We start from the raw sequence: 14,311 nt of genomic DNA on the forward strand, positions 1-14,311 counted from the left end.
TCACCCTGCTGACTCTCTCCCCCAGTCCTCTCACTCTCTGCTGACTCTCTCCCCCAGTCCTCTCACTCTCTGCTGACTCTCTCCCCAGTCCTCTCACCCTGCTGACTCTCTCCCCCAGTCCTCTCACCCTCACGAGCCGCAGTGACGTACATCTCTTGATCCTTCCCTGCTTTCCTCGCCTCACCTGCATTTGTATTTTACATTCCATTCACATGTCAAAATCATTAGGAGTGGTGTGGACTTTTACTAGTGAACATGATGCCTAATTTATGCTCTGTCGTGCAAACAAAGTAAATCAGGCTTAAGACATCCACCAACACGTGTATTTAGGTTTCGTGCTAAACAGAGCTGGTTCTGATAGGTTGCTAGGCTTTAGTGTCTTTAGTGAAGCAACTGTAGAAAGCAGTATTTTTATGCTAAAAGTTACAAATATTGATGCTCTAAGCATAAAAAAATAAATAAAAGCACTTTAATGATTGTCGGCAATGCACATCAGCATTCTCTTATTTATTTATTTTAATTTAACATCGCCAAAAATAGCTAAAATCCCTAAAAAATTAACACTCATCTTTTACTTTCTCTAATAACAACCTAAAACATGAACCTTGTTTGGAAAAAACTAAAGCTGTCCTTTAAGTTACTAGTTACTTTGGACATTTTTATTTTGACTAGAAAGAATTAACCACTTCAACCCTATATACATTTTGGCCATTTGAAAATAGCAGATCTACAAGCTCACAATGCGTCGTGATGCAATGCATTATGAGCTTGTAGATCGACTATTTTCAAAACATTTTTTACACATTTTGAACTTGTGAAATGGGACATTCTGCAATATGAGTACTTTTACTTTTACATTTTGATGCCGATACTTTTGTACTTTTACTTGAGTACATTTTGAATACGGGACTTCTACTTGTAACGGAGTACATCTACATTGCAGTATTGATACTTTTACTTAAGTAAAAAATGTGAGTACTTTTTCCACCACTGTACCTACCCTAGGGGACATGGGGAGAACATGATGCATACTCCACAAACTTTCTGCAGAAAGGCCCTTTCACCAACCCCACCTATAGGGTATGGGTGCTGATGACGCAGGGGAGAGAACACGCCCCCGCGCCCACAGTGTCCCCGGCGGGAATCAAACCTGGGACCTTGTAGCTGTGAGGCGACAGCGCTACCGACTGTGCCATAGTGCCCCAGCATATTTTCTTTTAAATGAAAAGAACATGATAAAGAACCCAGTGCAGAGAAGAGGGATTCCCATGCAGTGGACACACAGCCTGGGGAACTGTTTACAAGGTGTTCTGTTCTGTTGTCACTGTTGTCACTGTTCTCTCTGTCTGTTGATGGATGATGAGGGGGGGGGTAACGCTGGGGGGGGGGGTAATGATGCTGGGTTTCCGCGATTGACACCGGTCCAGGCGGTCGGCCACATCCTCGAATGCGGTTCGTATCAATGGATGCTCCTCCAGAACCTCGTTGAAGCTGTCCACGCTGAGGGAGTACAGGCGGCAGTAGCTTTCTGCTCTCACACTGGCTGTTCGCCTTCCTTGGTTTAGCAGGCATATCTCTGTGTGCCACAGAGGGAAGACAGTCACTTTATGGAAGGAGTTCTACAGTGTATATGTATTCTATATAGAGCAATCTGCCAGGGGAACCTTAATAGTTTAGGCTAGTGTGGATGTATGCCAGTTTACGGCTGTTGGAGGCATGTAAACGGACTATACTTACCCCCAAAGTAGGCTCCATCGCTGAGCTTTTGCTCGTTTACACCACGCGCCATGACAGTCACACAGCCATGTTGGATGAAGTACATTTTACGGCCTAGAGTTCCTTCCCGTATGATTAAATCCAAAGGTTGAAATACTTCAAACTGCAGCCTGGTGAGAATCACTGTCACAAAATGAGGGTCGGTGTCGGCAAACAGTGGCATGTTGGCCACCAGCCCACGGCAGTTGAAGCTGACTATCTCCTATTAATGAAAAATGGAAGACAGGAGGTATTTACAGTAGAAGCTATGTCAGGCTAGAAATATTCAGTCATCCAATTATACAAGTGGCAGAATATCAAATCAAATTATCTTTACTTTGTTCAACCAAGAAAACTAATGACAATGCGGGATGCTGGTCTTTCACCCCAATCAGACTGTATAGAGCCAATGGAGACAAGTTAGACAAGGCATTCGTCTGTCCTTTTACAATGTGTGCAGCATAATGTAACCAGTTAATCTAAGTGCGTGTGTGTGTGTGTGTGTGTGTGTGTGTGTGTGTGTGTGACTGTGTGTGTGTGTGTGTGTGTGTGTGTGTGTGTGTGTGTGTGTGTGTGTGTGTGTGTGTGTGTGTGTGCATTTGTGCGTGCATGTGTGTGCGTGCGTGCGTGCGTGCGTGTGTGCGTGTGTGTTTATTGAGGCCATAGTTGAACCCATAGTTTTGAAGTGTAAAAGACCTCTTTCAGTGGGTCGCTGAGCTCTCCAAGGATACTGTCCTCATTAAACATTTTGCCTTGGAAGCGGTGCTCATAGTAGTCATGAATCCGCTGTCTCATGTCAGCTGGCAGCTTGTGGAATGACATGTACTGCTCCACCTGCTTATACTGAAAACATTTGTGTGAAACACATGGTTAATGCTTAATTTGTATGCAATTTCAGATGAAAAAAAACGTTCTGTTAACCAATAACTTACGTTCCATTCAGTCATTTAGAAGGCAGGGTATTGTCATTTAGATGGCAGGATATTGTAATTGGCGCAGTCGGTTAGTGTGTGTGTAAAGTGTGTTTGTTGGTTAGCAAGATAACTTTGAGAACAGATCGGCAGATTATCATGAAACTTGAGAGAATGCTTAGCAGGCTCCCCCCAAAGAGATGATTAACTTTTTTTTCAAGATCAAAGGCGTCCAAAGTTTGCTACTCAAAGACAGAGACACTTAGAAAGTAGCAGGGATGGAATCCATACTTTCTGGCTCCCAGATTGCCAGAAGACCATTTGCCTATCCCTGCTGTAAAGGGTCAAAGCCTTAGAGTATATATATTTATAGAGAAGGCACCCAGAGGAAATCTTGAGGCGAAATGGACATAGTGGCCGAATGAAGGTATTGCAGCCTGGCCCCAAACACATGAACACGCTGTCCGTTGACTATCATTGTACACGCTCACAACGGACGACGCTCGTGCGCGTTCAACGGCAGCGCGTTCATGTGTTTGGGGCCACTCACCATTGTAATCCGTCCCAGAATGCACTCTGTTCCTACCCGGAAGGAGGAGTGAATCCGCCTCATGCGCTTTTGAGCAACTCAATGCAAGTGGATGGGAGGAGAACTCGGGTGTCTTCTCTATAGATATATATACTCTATGGTCAAAGCCCATTAGATAATATTAGTACATGCATTTACATACAGGCATTTGACATCCTGCACAGGTACAACTACAAACATAACAGTCCTATAAAATAATAGCCATTTTGGACATAAACCCTGGGCCTGGAGCACATTGTAGCCCTCGTGACAATGCTGGTAAGGTACAGTACTGTTAACTGTACTGGTAAAGCAGCATGTATAGGTCCAAATGTTTGGAATGTGTTCCTGTACCATTAGCATATTTTATGGTATTTGAGGTAACAAAACATACATGTTGAGTTATCTCTGCTTATGAAACAAGTCAGTTAACAAAAGGAATGGCAAAAATCGATGAAATATGATGGCAATGAACAGAAGGCTCTCCGAAGTCACGTTGAAAGGGTTGAAAAGGTCAAAGTCATAAGAGCAAGGTAAAAAATGTTCTAGTTTTTATTATTATTATTATTATGCCGCAGTGAAGGTAAAGGAAGCATCCAATCATGTATCAATGCAATACTGTTCTGAATTGTACTGTGCAATATAAAAACCTATAGTAGGCTACAAAATGAATACCTTATCCTGATACTGACGACGTGATGCATCCAAGGATTGGACCAGGTTTGTAGCATGACCCAGGAACATGGCATAACAGGTGGCTCCCACAATCATACTCATTATGGTTAGCCAAACATCACTTATGCCTTCTGGGGGATTGGTACCGTATCCTATACACAGCATGTGGCTCATGGCCATGAACAGGGCATAGGAATACTGGACTTCCCATGTTGCGTTCTGAAAAACATAATTAAAATGAGGGAAGTGAGATGACTGGCAGACATTGTGCCACAACAGAAAAAAGTAAATAGATGAACATGAACAAGTGAAGAGAGAGAGCGCTCTCACTCATGTCGAGGTGCATGACGAGACCCAGCCCTTGACTCTGTTCAACAGACAATATGGACTTTAGAATGTAATAATTACAACGCACGCATGTCTATTTTTTAAACCTATTTTTAAAGTTGAAGGGTTTAATATATAAAGCTCGGATCCTCATGGTTATTTCGGGTAATTGCATTTCAGATGATCCGACCGAGACCCGCAGCAATTTGGAATGGATCCTACCCTGCCCGAGGGACAAGTCAATATTTTGGGCCATATCCTCCCCATCCCCTCCCCATATTTCTGGCAGATATAGTTGAGGGGTGATTTCACCATTCTGCCTTCACTCATTAGCCACTCCCCATTCACTATCACCATCCACTACAGCTGCCTTCACTCACCACAACCAATACTTGTTGCAATCACCACAGTATAAATACACCTGCGATCTCTGCAACCGGCTTGTTTGATCAGACCAAACATGTGAGTACTGCGCCTGTAGATCGGTTCCTCATCCCATTCCATATTCATCTCATTTCGTTTCAATAAATTGTCAAACTTAAGTAGAGGTGTGGTCTTACTAATGAAGTTAATAAAAATGGATAATATGAAAAAAAGAAGAAAAAGAAACTGGCAACCAAAAATATAAATATTTTAAGTACTGTCTTACTGAATGTAAAGCACTTGGTTTTCTTAGCAACTGGGAATAAATGAGATCCAAAGCATACCTATTTACACACAGTAATATTGAGATTTGGAGCCCGCACACAATTTTCCAGGTAAAGGATTCACAGGATCACGAAATTGATCTGATGAAGATACCCTAAGGCTTGAAACGTTGTTGCAAATAAAGTAAATCCTTTACTGGTGTGCGAGCTTTACTGGTGTACCTCTTAAATCACATCATTTAACCTCATGCGTCCAGGCTCATGTTGTGTTCACACGGGGCAGATTAAATGATGCAGTCTACAATGTCATGACATTGCAAAGATGTTGCATGTAGTTGCTCCAAATCAACTCAACAAATCAACAAAGACGCGTTTCTTTGCATCATTTCAACTGCACGTGTGAACGCACCATCACATAGTGATGTCATGTCACTGGCACAGCACCCTACTCACCAGGCTCATGGGTTCATAGTGATGTCACTGGCACCCTACTCAACTGTCATGTTCTGGATTCTTGTAATAGCACATTATAGAGCGTCGCAGTTTCAGAACGACGAGTAGCCCAGGAAATGATTCCCCGTTAATTTTCTCCATGGGCTTTTCGAAAAGTAACCAGAATATTATGTGAGTTACTGCCACTACATGATTGTAATGACACTGGCACCCTACTCTAGTGTCACCACTATGTTGCTCTAGTGATGTCACTGGCAGCCTACTCACCACTATGTTGCTCTAGTGATGTCACTGGCAGCCTACTCACCACTATGTTGCTATAGATATCACTGGCAGCCTACTCACCACTATGTTGCTCTAGTGATATCACTGGCAGCCTACTCACCACTATGTTGCTCTAGTGATAGATATCACTGGCAGCCTACTCACCACTATGTTGCTCTAGTGATATCACTGGCAGCCTACTCACCACTATGTTGCTCTAGTGATAGATATCACTGGCAGCCTACTCACCACTATGTTGCTCGAGTGATGTCACTGGCAGCCTACTCACCACTATGTTGCTCGAGTGATGTCACTGGCAGCCTACTCACCACTATGTTGCTCCTTGCGACCCAGCAGTCTGGAGGGAAGTCCTGCAGCATGGGTACCATAAAGGCCATACAGCCATCCCAGTGGCACAGCAGAAACATCATGCCAATCAGGTTGACTAGACGCACCACCGCACTGGCCAGGTCATAGGTCATATGGCAAATCTGACCGAGACATGCAGGACAAATGAGATGTCAGGCTGGGGGATTAAGTCGAGTGGCAAATTACTTTGCTTGTTTAGAATAATCAATCTTATGCACTCTTTATCTCTATTTTTATCTCCCTCCCTCGTGTGCATGTGCTGTAATCGTCCTGTGCTTTGCACTGCAATCTGCAATGTGTTTTTTGTATTGTTTGTTGCATAACAAATCACCATTCTAGGCACGTACGGACGGCTGCAATTAGAAACTGGCCCCCGTAAAATCTGAATCCCCCCCACCGCCCCCCCCCCCCCTTTCCCCCTCACTGTATAAGTTTATTTTCCCTTTTTACCTCCTTTATGATGAAATCCTGTTCTGTTCTTTGACTATATAGAAGTGTCTCTTTGTACGTCTCTAAATGTTTTGATGAATTGAACATGGTGGACCCTCTTGTAAAAAAGTGTAATGTTTAATTGGGTCGTCCACTCACAGTTAACAGTCTTTGTATTGAGTTTGTGCTTGAAATGTACTGTAATTCTGCTAATAAATATTTCAATCAATCAATCAATCTGTTCTACTCCAATCAAACTCCTCAATACATATCCTCCCACTAGTGGATATAAAGGATAATAATTGCATGACTTTATTTTATTCTTATGGATGGATATATATATATATATATAAAATTAGCAATGATTATTTACTGGATTTCCATTATAATTATACAGTATCTGCCTCTCAGTTATTAGTATATACAGTCTCTGCCTCTCAATTCAGTCTCTCTCTCCCCCCTTTGCCCTGCTCACCTCCTCCCATTGGTGGATGTAGCGGATGAGACGGGAGAGTCTCAGGAGCCGCAGCAGGCTGAGGATCTTGGTGAAGCGCACGATGCGGAGGGCGCGGGCCGTGCGGTACACGTCGGTGGAATCCAACCGAGACTCCAGATCCACAATGAGGAAGATGTAGTCGACGGGGATGGAGGAGATGAAGTCCACGATGAACCAGGTGCGTAGGTAGGCGCGGCGGATCAACACGGGGTCCAGGACGATGTGGCTGCTGTCCTCCTCGAGGATGCCCGTGCGGAAGTTGAACAGCAGGTCCAGCAGGAAGAGTGTGTCGGAGCAGACGTTGAAGGTGATCCAGGGCAGGGTGTTCTGGTCCTCAAAGAAGGTGATGCCCCATGGCAGGATCACTAGGTTGCTCATCATCAGCAAGAGCATCACTAGGTCCCAGTAGAACCTACACAGCACAGGGTGTTGGAGGTTGGCAGGGGCATACATTTGGGATCACAGGTGATGGCAATTGCCACCCCCTAGCACCTCAAATGCAGTTATCTTTGCATCATTATTATTTTCCACCCCTGAACATTTGTTTTGGCAGATTTATCAGATTTTAGTGTGTCTCGGTCCCCTTTTCTACAATACATGTGACACATTATAGATGTTGTGTGCTCTTGTCTGCACACATACATTCATTAACCACTTTCAACCTACACAGCCCTCACACATAATGTTTTTTTTTTAGATTTGGTGAAAAGGAGGGTCCACTCCAGAGTCCAGACCCCTGGGTGACTCCGGTCAACTACGGTTTAATCTGGTGAGTGAATTCTCTCACCTTTCTGCACACTCTACACCACCACAAAGACATCATCCTACAAATATTAAAGTCGTTTGTAAAGGATGTCTTTTTTCTTCTTCCTCTTTTAAAAGATGGATATTTGGGTTTGGGTTTACTTTTGTAGACTGATAGAGAAAACGTAGAGAAGGAAAGTTAGGAAACAGCTTTAACTATCTTCTCTAGAGGCACTGTTGCTAGTGCAATGCTGGAAGACCTAGGCTGGATTCCTCCCTACCCCCTTGAACTAACAAAACCAAACAAAATAAAAAACAATCACACATGTGTGAAGTGAAGGGCGCTCTTATCATCATACATCGTCATACATCATCTAATTCCGGGCAATCACAATTTTGTCTTCAATGTTTGTGTTTACACAATGTTACTCAAAACTGGCCATTCATTATCAATGGCATTCAATGTTTGTGTTTGCACAGACACTCAAAACTGGCCATTCATTGTCAATGGCATTCAAACACTCAAAACTGGCCATTCATTGTCAAACACTCAAAACTGGCCATTCATTGTCAAAGGCATTAAGTGTGTGTGTGTGTGTGTGTGTGTGTGTGTGTGTGTGTGTGTGTGTGTGTGTGTGTGTGTGTGTGTGTGTGTGTGTGTGTGTGTGTGTGTGTGTGTGTGTGTGTGTGTGTGTGTGTGTGTGTGTGTGTGTGTGTGTGTGTGTGTGTGTGTGTGTGTGTGTGTGTGTGTGTGTGTGTGTGTGTGTGTGTGCAAACCTATTGTAGTGGAACTACCACAGAAATCCTTTGCAGTACTTCCTGGTGTTGACCAGGTGTTGTTGATTGGTGATTGTCTTTTGTTGTCTCTTTGTCTATCTATTGGACATATTCTGTCAACATGATAGTGTCCCACGAACAATGGAGCCATGAAACTTTACAGGTATATAGTTAAGATCACAATGAAGGCCAAGATCAAAGATAGGTGTGGTCTGAGTCTGAGCATGGGTGCATGAAGTATTATTCTGGTGATATTTAGTTTTTTCAAGTTTATCTCCCGTGGTCAACACCTCCCCACTATCAGTGTGTGCTCCTACCTCTTTGTTTGGGGTGTAAAAAGTAAACGGGAATGAAAGGTATACAATCATTGTACATTACACTATTGGAGCGCGCCTGTTACTGTGATAGAGTGATATAGCACAGCTCTTATAGGAGTCCATCCAATCAGAAGTCAAGTGTGTGTCAAGTTGTCAACCCATTTCTAAATGACCCTTATACCCTGTCGGTGTTACCAGAGGAACTCTTGTCATTAAAAATGTAGACCACTTCAGTCCTGGTATACCATGCTAGAGTTTGTCAGCCAGAGAGACCAGAGGTTACTTCCACAGCCGCAACCCCTGATGTATATTGGAATAAATACAGGCTCTAGAGTTTTCTGAAATGTAACATATAGAAATACAACATATGTATAGAAGAATTACAGAATTGCTCCCACGTTTATTGGCAAGCAACATTCCCATCCTATATAAGGATCATCATGAAGATTAATTTAGCAATACATGAACTAGTCTCCTGAGTTCGGAGGTATAAACATTTGATACAGTGACACAGCACTCTATCACTGTCGCAATACAAATGTTTGTACTGTACAGGCATGCACATTCATCATTGACTGACCCATGTTACACAACCTGTTCATGGTCTCCGATGTCTGGATATGTTCATAAGCCCTGGTTCAGGTTGCTTTATAATTGAGGGATTCCCTGTCTCTTTCTGTGTCAGTTTCTCGATCTCTCCTTCTGTGGTACACAGGGACACCAAATTAATGTTTGTTCTTCTACCCCTCAACATTCAGTGGAAAATACATGAGCCCTTGGAAATACAAAACATTCTGTTCCAATATCTTGTCAGTACAACAAAGGGCTATGTCTTGCGCCACCCCTTACCCCTAAACTTATTTGCCAATTTGCACTATTTTGAAAAACCTTATATATATATTCAACTACCCGATCTACATCTACACGTTGTGAGCTTATAGATCAGCTATTTGAACTATTTTAAAAGGTTTTTCAAAATAGTAAGAAATGGCTAGGTTTAGGGATAAGGGGGGTAAGGGGTGGCGTAAGATATAGCCCAAACGGTAGGCTCCAAACTCTATCCTATATCCTCCTATAAAGGATCAATGATCTCAGGTCAGTCAGTCCACTCTTTTTCTGCCCTAGATCTCCCCCCAGAGTATGTCTGAGGTCAGCTATGCTTTTCACTCTTTATACCGATGAGTGTCCTACAGATACACCAAATAATTTACATTTGCCTTTTAACCCTTTTCTCCCCCATTTCATTGCTAGCTATGCCAAATTATTCCTTCCCACACACATTTGTGTATACTGTCACTGCTATTGTATCCTACTGGCCGGATGCACCACGGTGGATTTGAACCCCCAGCCTCCACAGTGGTGGTCAGCCCAATATCTCTTAAGTAACAACCCTGGGCTGCACACCAACATGGTGTGGACAAAGTGGTTGAATGGAGGGATTGCTTCAAAATTACATGAGAGCTGTCCGTGGTGCTGAACTCTTTTTTTGTTGTGTGCAAACTATGTTTGCTGTGCGGGCATAGTTTGTGTCATTTAGTTCCCCTTTGTCTGTTTTAAGTAATCAAACAACATTAAAAAGCATTTCATTAAAGGTAGGCTGATATGTTTTGGTTAAATCAAGTTTAAAGTTCTATATTCTGATTGCTATAGTGTTTGCTCAGTGACAGGAGTTGTCCTGTCTTTCCAGCTCTTTAATAAACAGAAATTGTCAGCCAATTAGGATAATTCCCACTACCCAGTGTTCCAGTTCCAACTTTGGCTGCTCATTTATTTGTGTATGGTGTTAAAGGCAGATGAGAAGTCAACAAAAAGCAGCCTAGCATGTTTCTAGCTGACTTCCAGGTCAGCAAGAAACACCACTCAGCCACACATACTTGTTGAACATTGAGTTCACTTTGGCTTAGACTATATTATTGGTTGGGTTCTGGATTGACCCAAGTGATTCAACTGGTTCAATTCAATGGCCCAAACCACACCAATGGGTCGCCATGCATCTACTCGCAACTGTTTGGTTGCAAGGACTTGCATGGCGACCCATTGGTGTGGTTTGGCTTTAAAACCACGGGCAGACAGCTATGGTCGGGATTAAGTGGACAGGACAGCGTGACGGCTCTCCCTCTCGCTTAATTCTCCACGAATCTGTGATTTCAATTTTCCTATAATCTGCAGTTGTGCGTGTGTCAATTCATTGTGTCAATTGTCTTTATATAACATGACAGCCGCGTGCGTGTGTGTGGGGTATATGTGCACATGCTCTTTGGCTACTGCCGCGCGTGTGTGGGGAACGTGGGCACACGCATACACGCATTTACCAGCCACCGCGCATGTCTGACAGCCTGTGCTATCTGTGAGCTATGCTGCTGAAGAGACAAGTGAAAGTACAAGTACAAGCACTGTCTTCATTCATCTGCACAGCGTCAAGGGAGAGCAGTGGACAGAAATAACACTACTGTATCAGATGCAAACTTTGCTTGGAGTATGTCCCTTTCGCATATTGTCGTAGCAGGAGTCGTAGCAGGAGCTTATTAAACATAATTTCCGTCTGAAATGTCCAAAAGTTTCAACAAAATACTCCATGACTGTAGATAGGAACTCTTATTGAAATAGTTTAAGCATTACATCGACTACAGCGACTAAATGTCGATCTTCATTGTAAACTAAACTTTTCTGTGCGACATGATTTACACCCCCCTGGCCGGCTGCATATTAGACAGGCTGACAGCGATGTGTATTTGGCCACTGAACGTGTTTTGTCTGTGCTAGGCAGGTTGTGTGGGTGCACGCGATGTGTCTTTGGCCATTGGCCACTGAACGTCTTTTGTCCATGCTGGATACCTTTCCCTTGTTCGATGCGATACAGAAAAGGGCTACTTTCACTTTGAACACTGAGCGAGAGAACTGCAAAAGCTAGGTGTAGGAAAGCCGCGCTGTGTTTGGTCAGTAGTCGCAGACCCCACAACGCTAGGTTGACGATGCAGAGGTCAAGACAGTGACGTATCACGGCGACAAAGCACAGGCGTCAACGGCACAACTGACGCACAAAGTAGTGTGCACCATGGGCACAAATATGTGGGTGTGGAATTCTCCCAAATGTAATAATAGATGTGTGTGTGTGATCAAGTTCCTCTGCTCAAATCCAAAGCAGAGGAACTTGGGAAGTGAGACCGAATCAATCATCACAAAGTTCACACGTGGCTTTGTGAAAAAAGGCATTTTCTTTCCCCAAATTTTTACAGATATATATATTTTTTAAAGCCATGCCCTTTTTTGATTCCTGATATAAAAGTGAAACACCCACATTTGAAGGTAATGCCCTTATTTTGCAAAGAAACACCTATTTTTTAACAAATGATTGTCACAAATGTCATAAAGTCAACCTTAAAAATAGATAGATTGAGATATTAAGCATTATTCCCTGGCAAACCCATTGTTGCAAGCCACTCACAGTATAGGGATATAGTGCAGAACAGCAGGCCATTTTAAATAAAGATCAGAAAAAACAAGCTTTTTCCTCTCGTCCACTTTAAAGAGAACTCAATAAAAGGAAATGCTGGCCTGTTGTAATCTCCACCTCAGATGTCTCTGTATCTATTATTATAGAGAGTAAGGAGTTGGATTGGAATTATGGGGGTTCGGTTCTCATGGGCAATAATCCCTCCACATGGATTTATCCCTTCTTCCCGGCCTGATGTTTAAAAGGAAAAAACGTTTACATTTGATCAAATCTATTATTAGAAGCTGAGCCAAATATATAAGAAATCTTCCATAAACTGTTGCCAAAAGAGTGTTCTGATAAATCCTCCTAAAAGCAAAGTAAACTATAGCGCAAAAAATATTGGGCACAAAAATGGAACACAAAGGGCTGTCATGAAATGTTGGGTTCAGTGTATTTCTTTGTTCGTGCTTTAGAAGAGGGTGAGAGACATAGGCACCAAGGCCCAAGGGTACTGTTAATCCAGATGATCTAGTCCTATACTGTCTGTATGTACCCACTGTATCAGTAATCAAATCCTTTCATCGCCTTATCATGTTCTTTATGAGAATGACAACAGCTGCTGCTCTTGGAACCATCTGAGCTGACTATACAGTTATTATTTGCTAACTGTTCCACTCACTGATTGTTTATGAATAGTAAACTCACATGGATTAATCTGGCGTGGGCCCTGACTGACACTACTAACACTTACACTACTTACACATAATCTCATTAACCCCCCCACCTCTAGCACTGTCATCCACTTGTTTCTTACTGCTGTGTGAGAGAGATCGTGGATTTGTGGTGCAAAGGGACGTTTATTCACAAACCAATTGATGAGAGAGCAGGGGTTAATCGCAGGGGTTAATCATAATCAAATCTCTCGGTTACCTGAAGTCACTGTATGGGTGGATAATCCATACTCCAAATGATTTAACCCGAGCCTGCTCGGCTTCTACTCCTTTTTGGCTCCCAAACAAGCGTAATGAGAATTTGTTAACTCCTGGCTGCAGCATACCGCCAAACTGTCTCTGGAAGAATGTGGACCGGTCGTCCACTTGTACATCTTCTTCCCCCTGATAAGAACCCACAGGGTTGGCCTCACTTCCGTTAACCCCGACATTGGTACTTGTTATGTCCGATTCGGCCGACGAAATCACCCCGTCAGGGTTTACTGTGTATTCTGCGTTGTGCGTCTGGACCAAGTTCAACAGCGTCTTGGTCCCGCCGCTTGACTTCTGGGATCCAGATCTCCTGCATTCCGTGAAGTTGATGTTGCGCCAACTACGATACGTTGGTGTGTTCCCTTTCTTACCAGGACTCGGACTCTCCTTCACCCCTTTCCGTTTGTCTGTATTTCTCGAGGGACTGGCCATTTGAAGATAATTTAGCACTTTAGCCTACCCGGCTTGCACCCTTCGTGGAGCAAAGCGACAGTGGCCCTATCCTACTTTCCAGTTCAATTTGATTGAGGCTATAATTATTAGCCTACTGGTAGTGGTAGGCTATTGCATTTAGGCTAGTGCCCTTCGGGATTAGTGCAAACTACATTCCATGTTGTCCGGCTCCAATATTCCAAAAGTTCCAACTCCATCCGTGCGTTTAATATCACAAAACATTAAAAGACAACTCCTTTCAATCCGTTTTCTTCCAGTTAAAGTAACTTTGCCAAGTAGAGGCGAGGGTTGCTGAGACGCAGGGACAGCTCTGCGCTCTCGTTGCGTGGCACCGGATTGAGCGTCTCCAGATGGATTACGCGACCCTATGAGAGCACAAATAAATTGACAGAGGACTCAGGATAATCGGCTTGTTGGCATAACTGCATCCACTCACCTCTCGCCACCATATTCAACTGGCAGTCTGGGCTGGGGAATCCCCTCGTCTTTAAACCCACACTCTAAAATCGATGTGCGCATGGGTCAGATTGCACAGCCCACTTGGACGTTATAGGCCCAGGGAAACAAGAAGTGTGGAGAACGCAGTCTTAAAGAAGTCTAAATTCGACATTATAGGCCGAGCGAGCATCCCCGCATATTCACACTTTAAAATAGGACTGGGTCTAAAAGTGCGTGTGTGCCTTTGTAGTTTGTGCGCAAACCCGCTT

At 43.4% G+C, this 14,311-nt stretch overlaps 1 protein-coding gene across 1 annotated transcript; it reads right to left on the bottom strand.

Moving 5' to 3' along the window:
* Nucleotides 1–62: 62 nt before the first annotated feature.
* Nucleotides 63–13,247, bottom strand: hcn3 (hyperpolarization activated cyclic nucleotide-gated potassium channel 3; the record flags this gene model as incomplete). The annotated part of the gene is made up of 8 exons (XM_083779145.1): nucleotides 13,099–13,247; nucleotides 6,874–7,306; nucleotides 5,930–6,091; nucleotides 3,910–4,128; nucleotides 2,452–2,598; nucleotides 1,738–1,978; nucleotides 1,418–1,576; nucleotides 63–184 (listed from the first exon to the last, which is right to left on the bottom strand). Exons 1-8 carry the CDS (start codon nucleotides 13,221–13,223, stop codon nucleotides 63–65), a joined length of 1,608 nt encoding a protein of 535 aa, XP_083635271.1. The 5' UTR covers nucleotides 13,224–13,247.
* Between the last annotated feature and the right edge of the window lie 1,064 nt (nucleotides 13,248–14,311).

The sequence above is a fragment of the Protomyctophum parallelum genome, assembly GCF_964188405.1.
Source record: "Protomyctophum parallelum genome assembly, chromosome: 1".
Taxonomy (NCBI): Eukaryota; Metazoa; Chordata; class Actinopteri; order Myctophiformes; family Myctophidae; genus Protomyctophum; species Protomyctophum parallelum.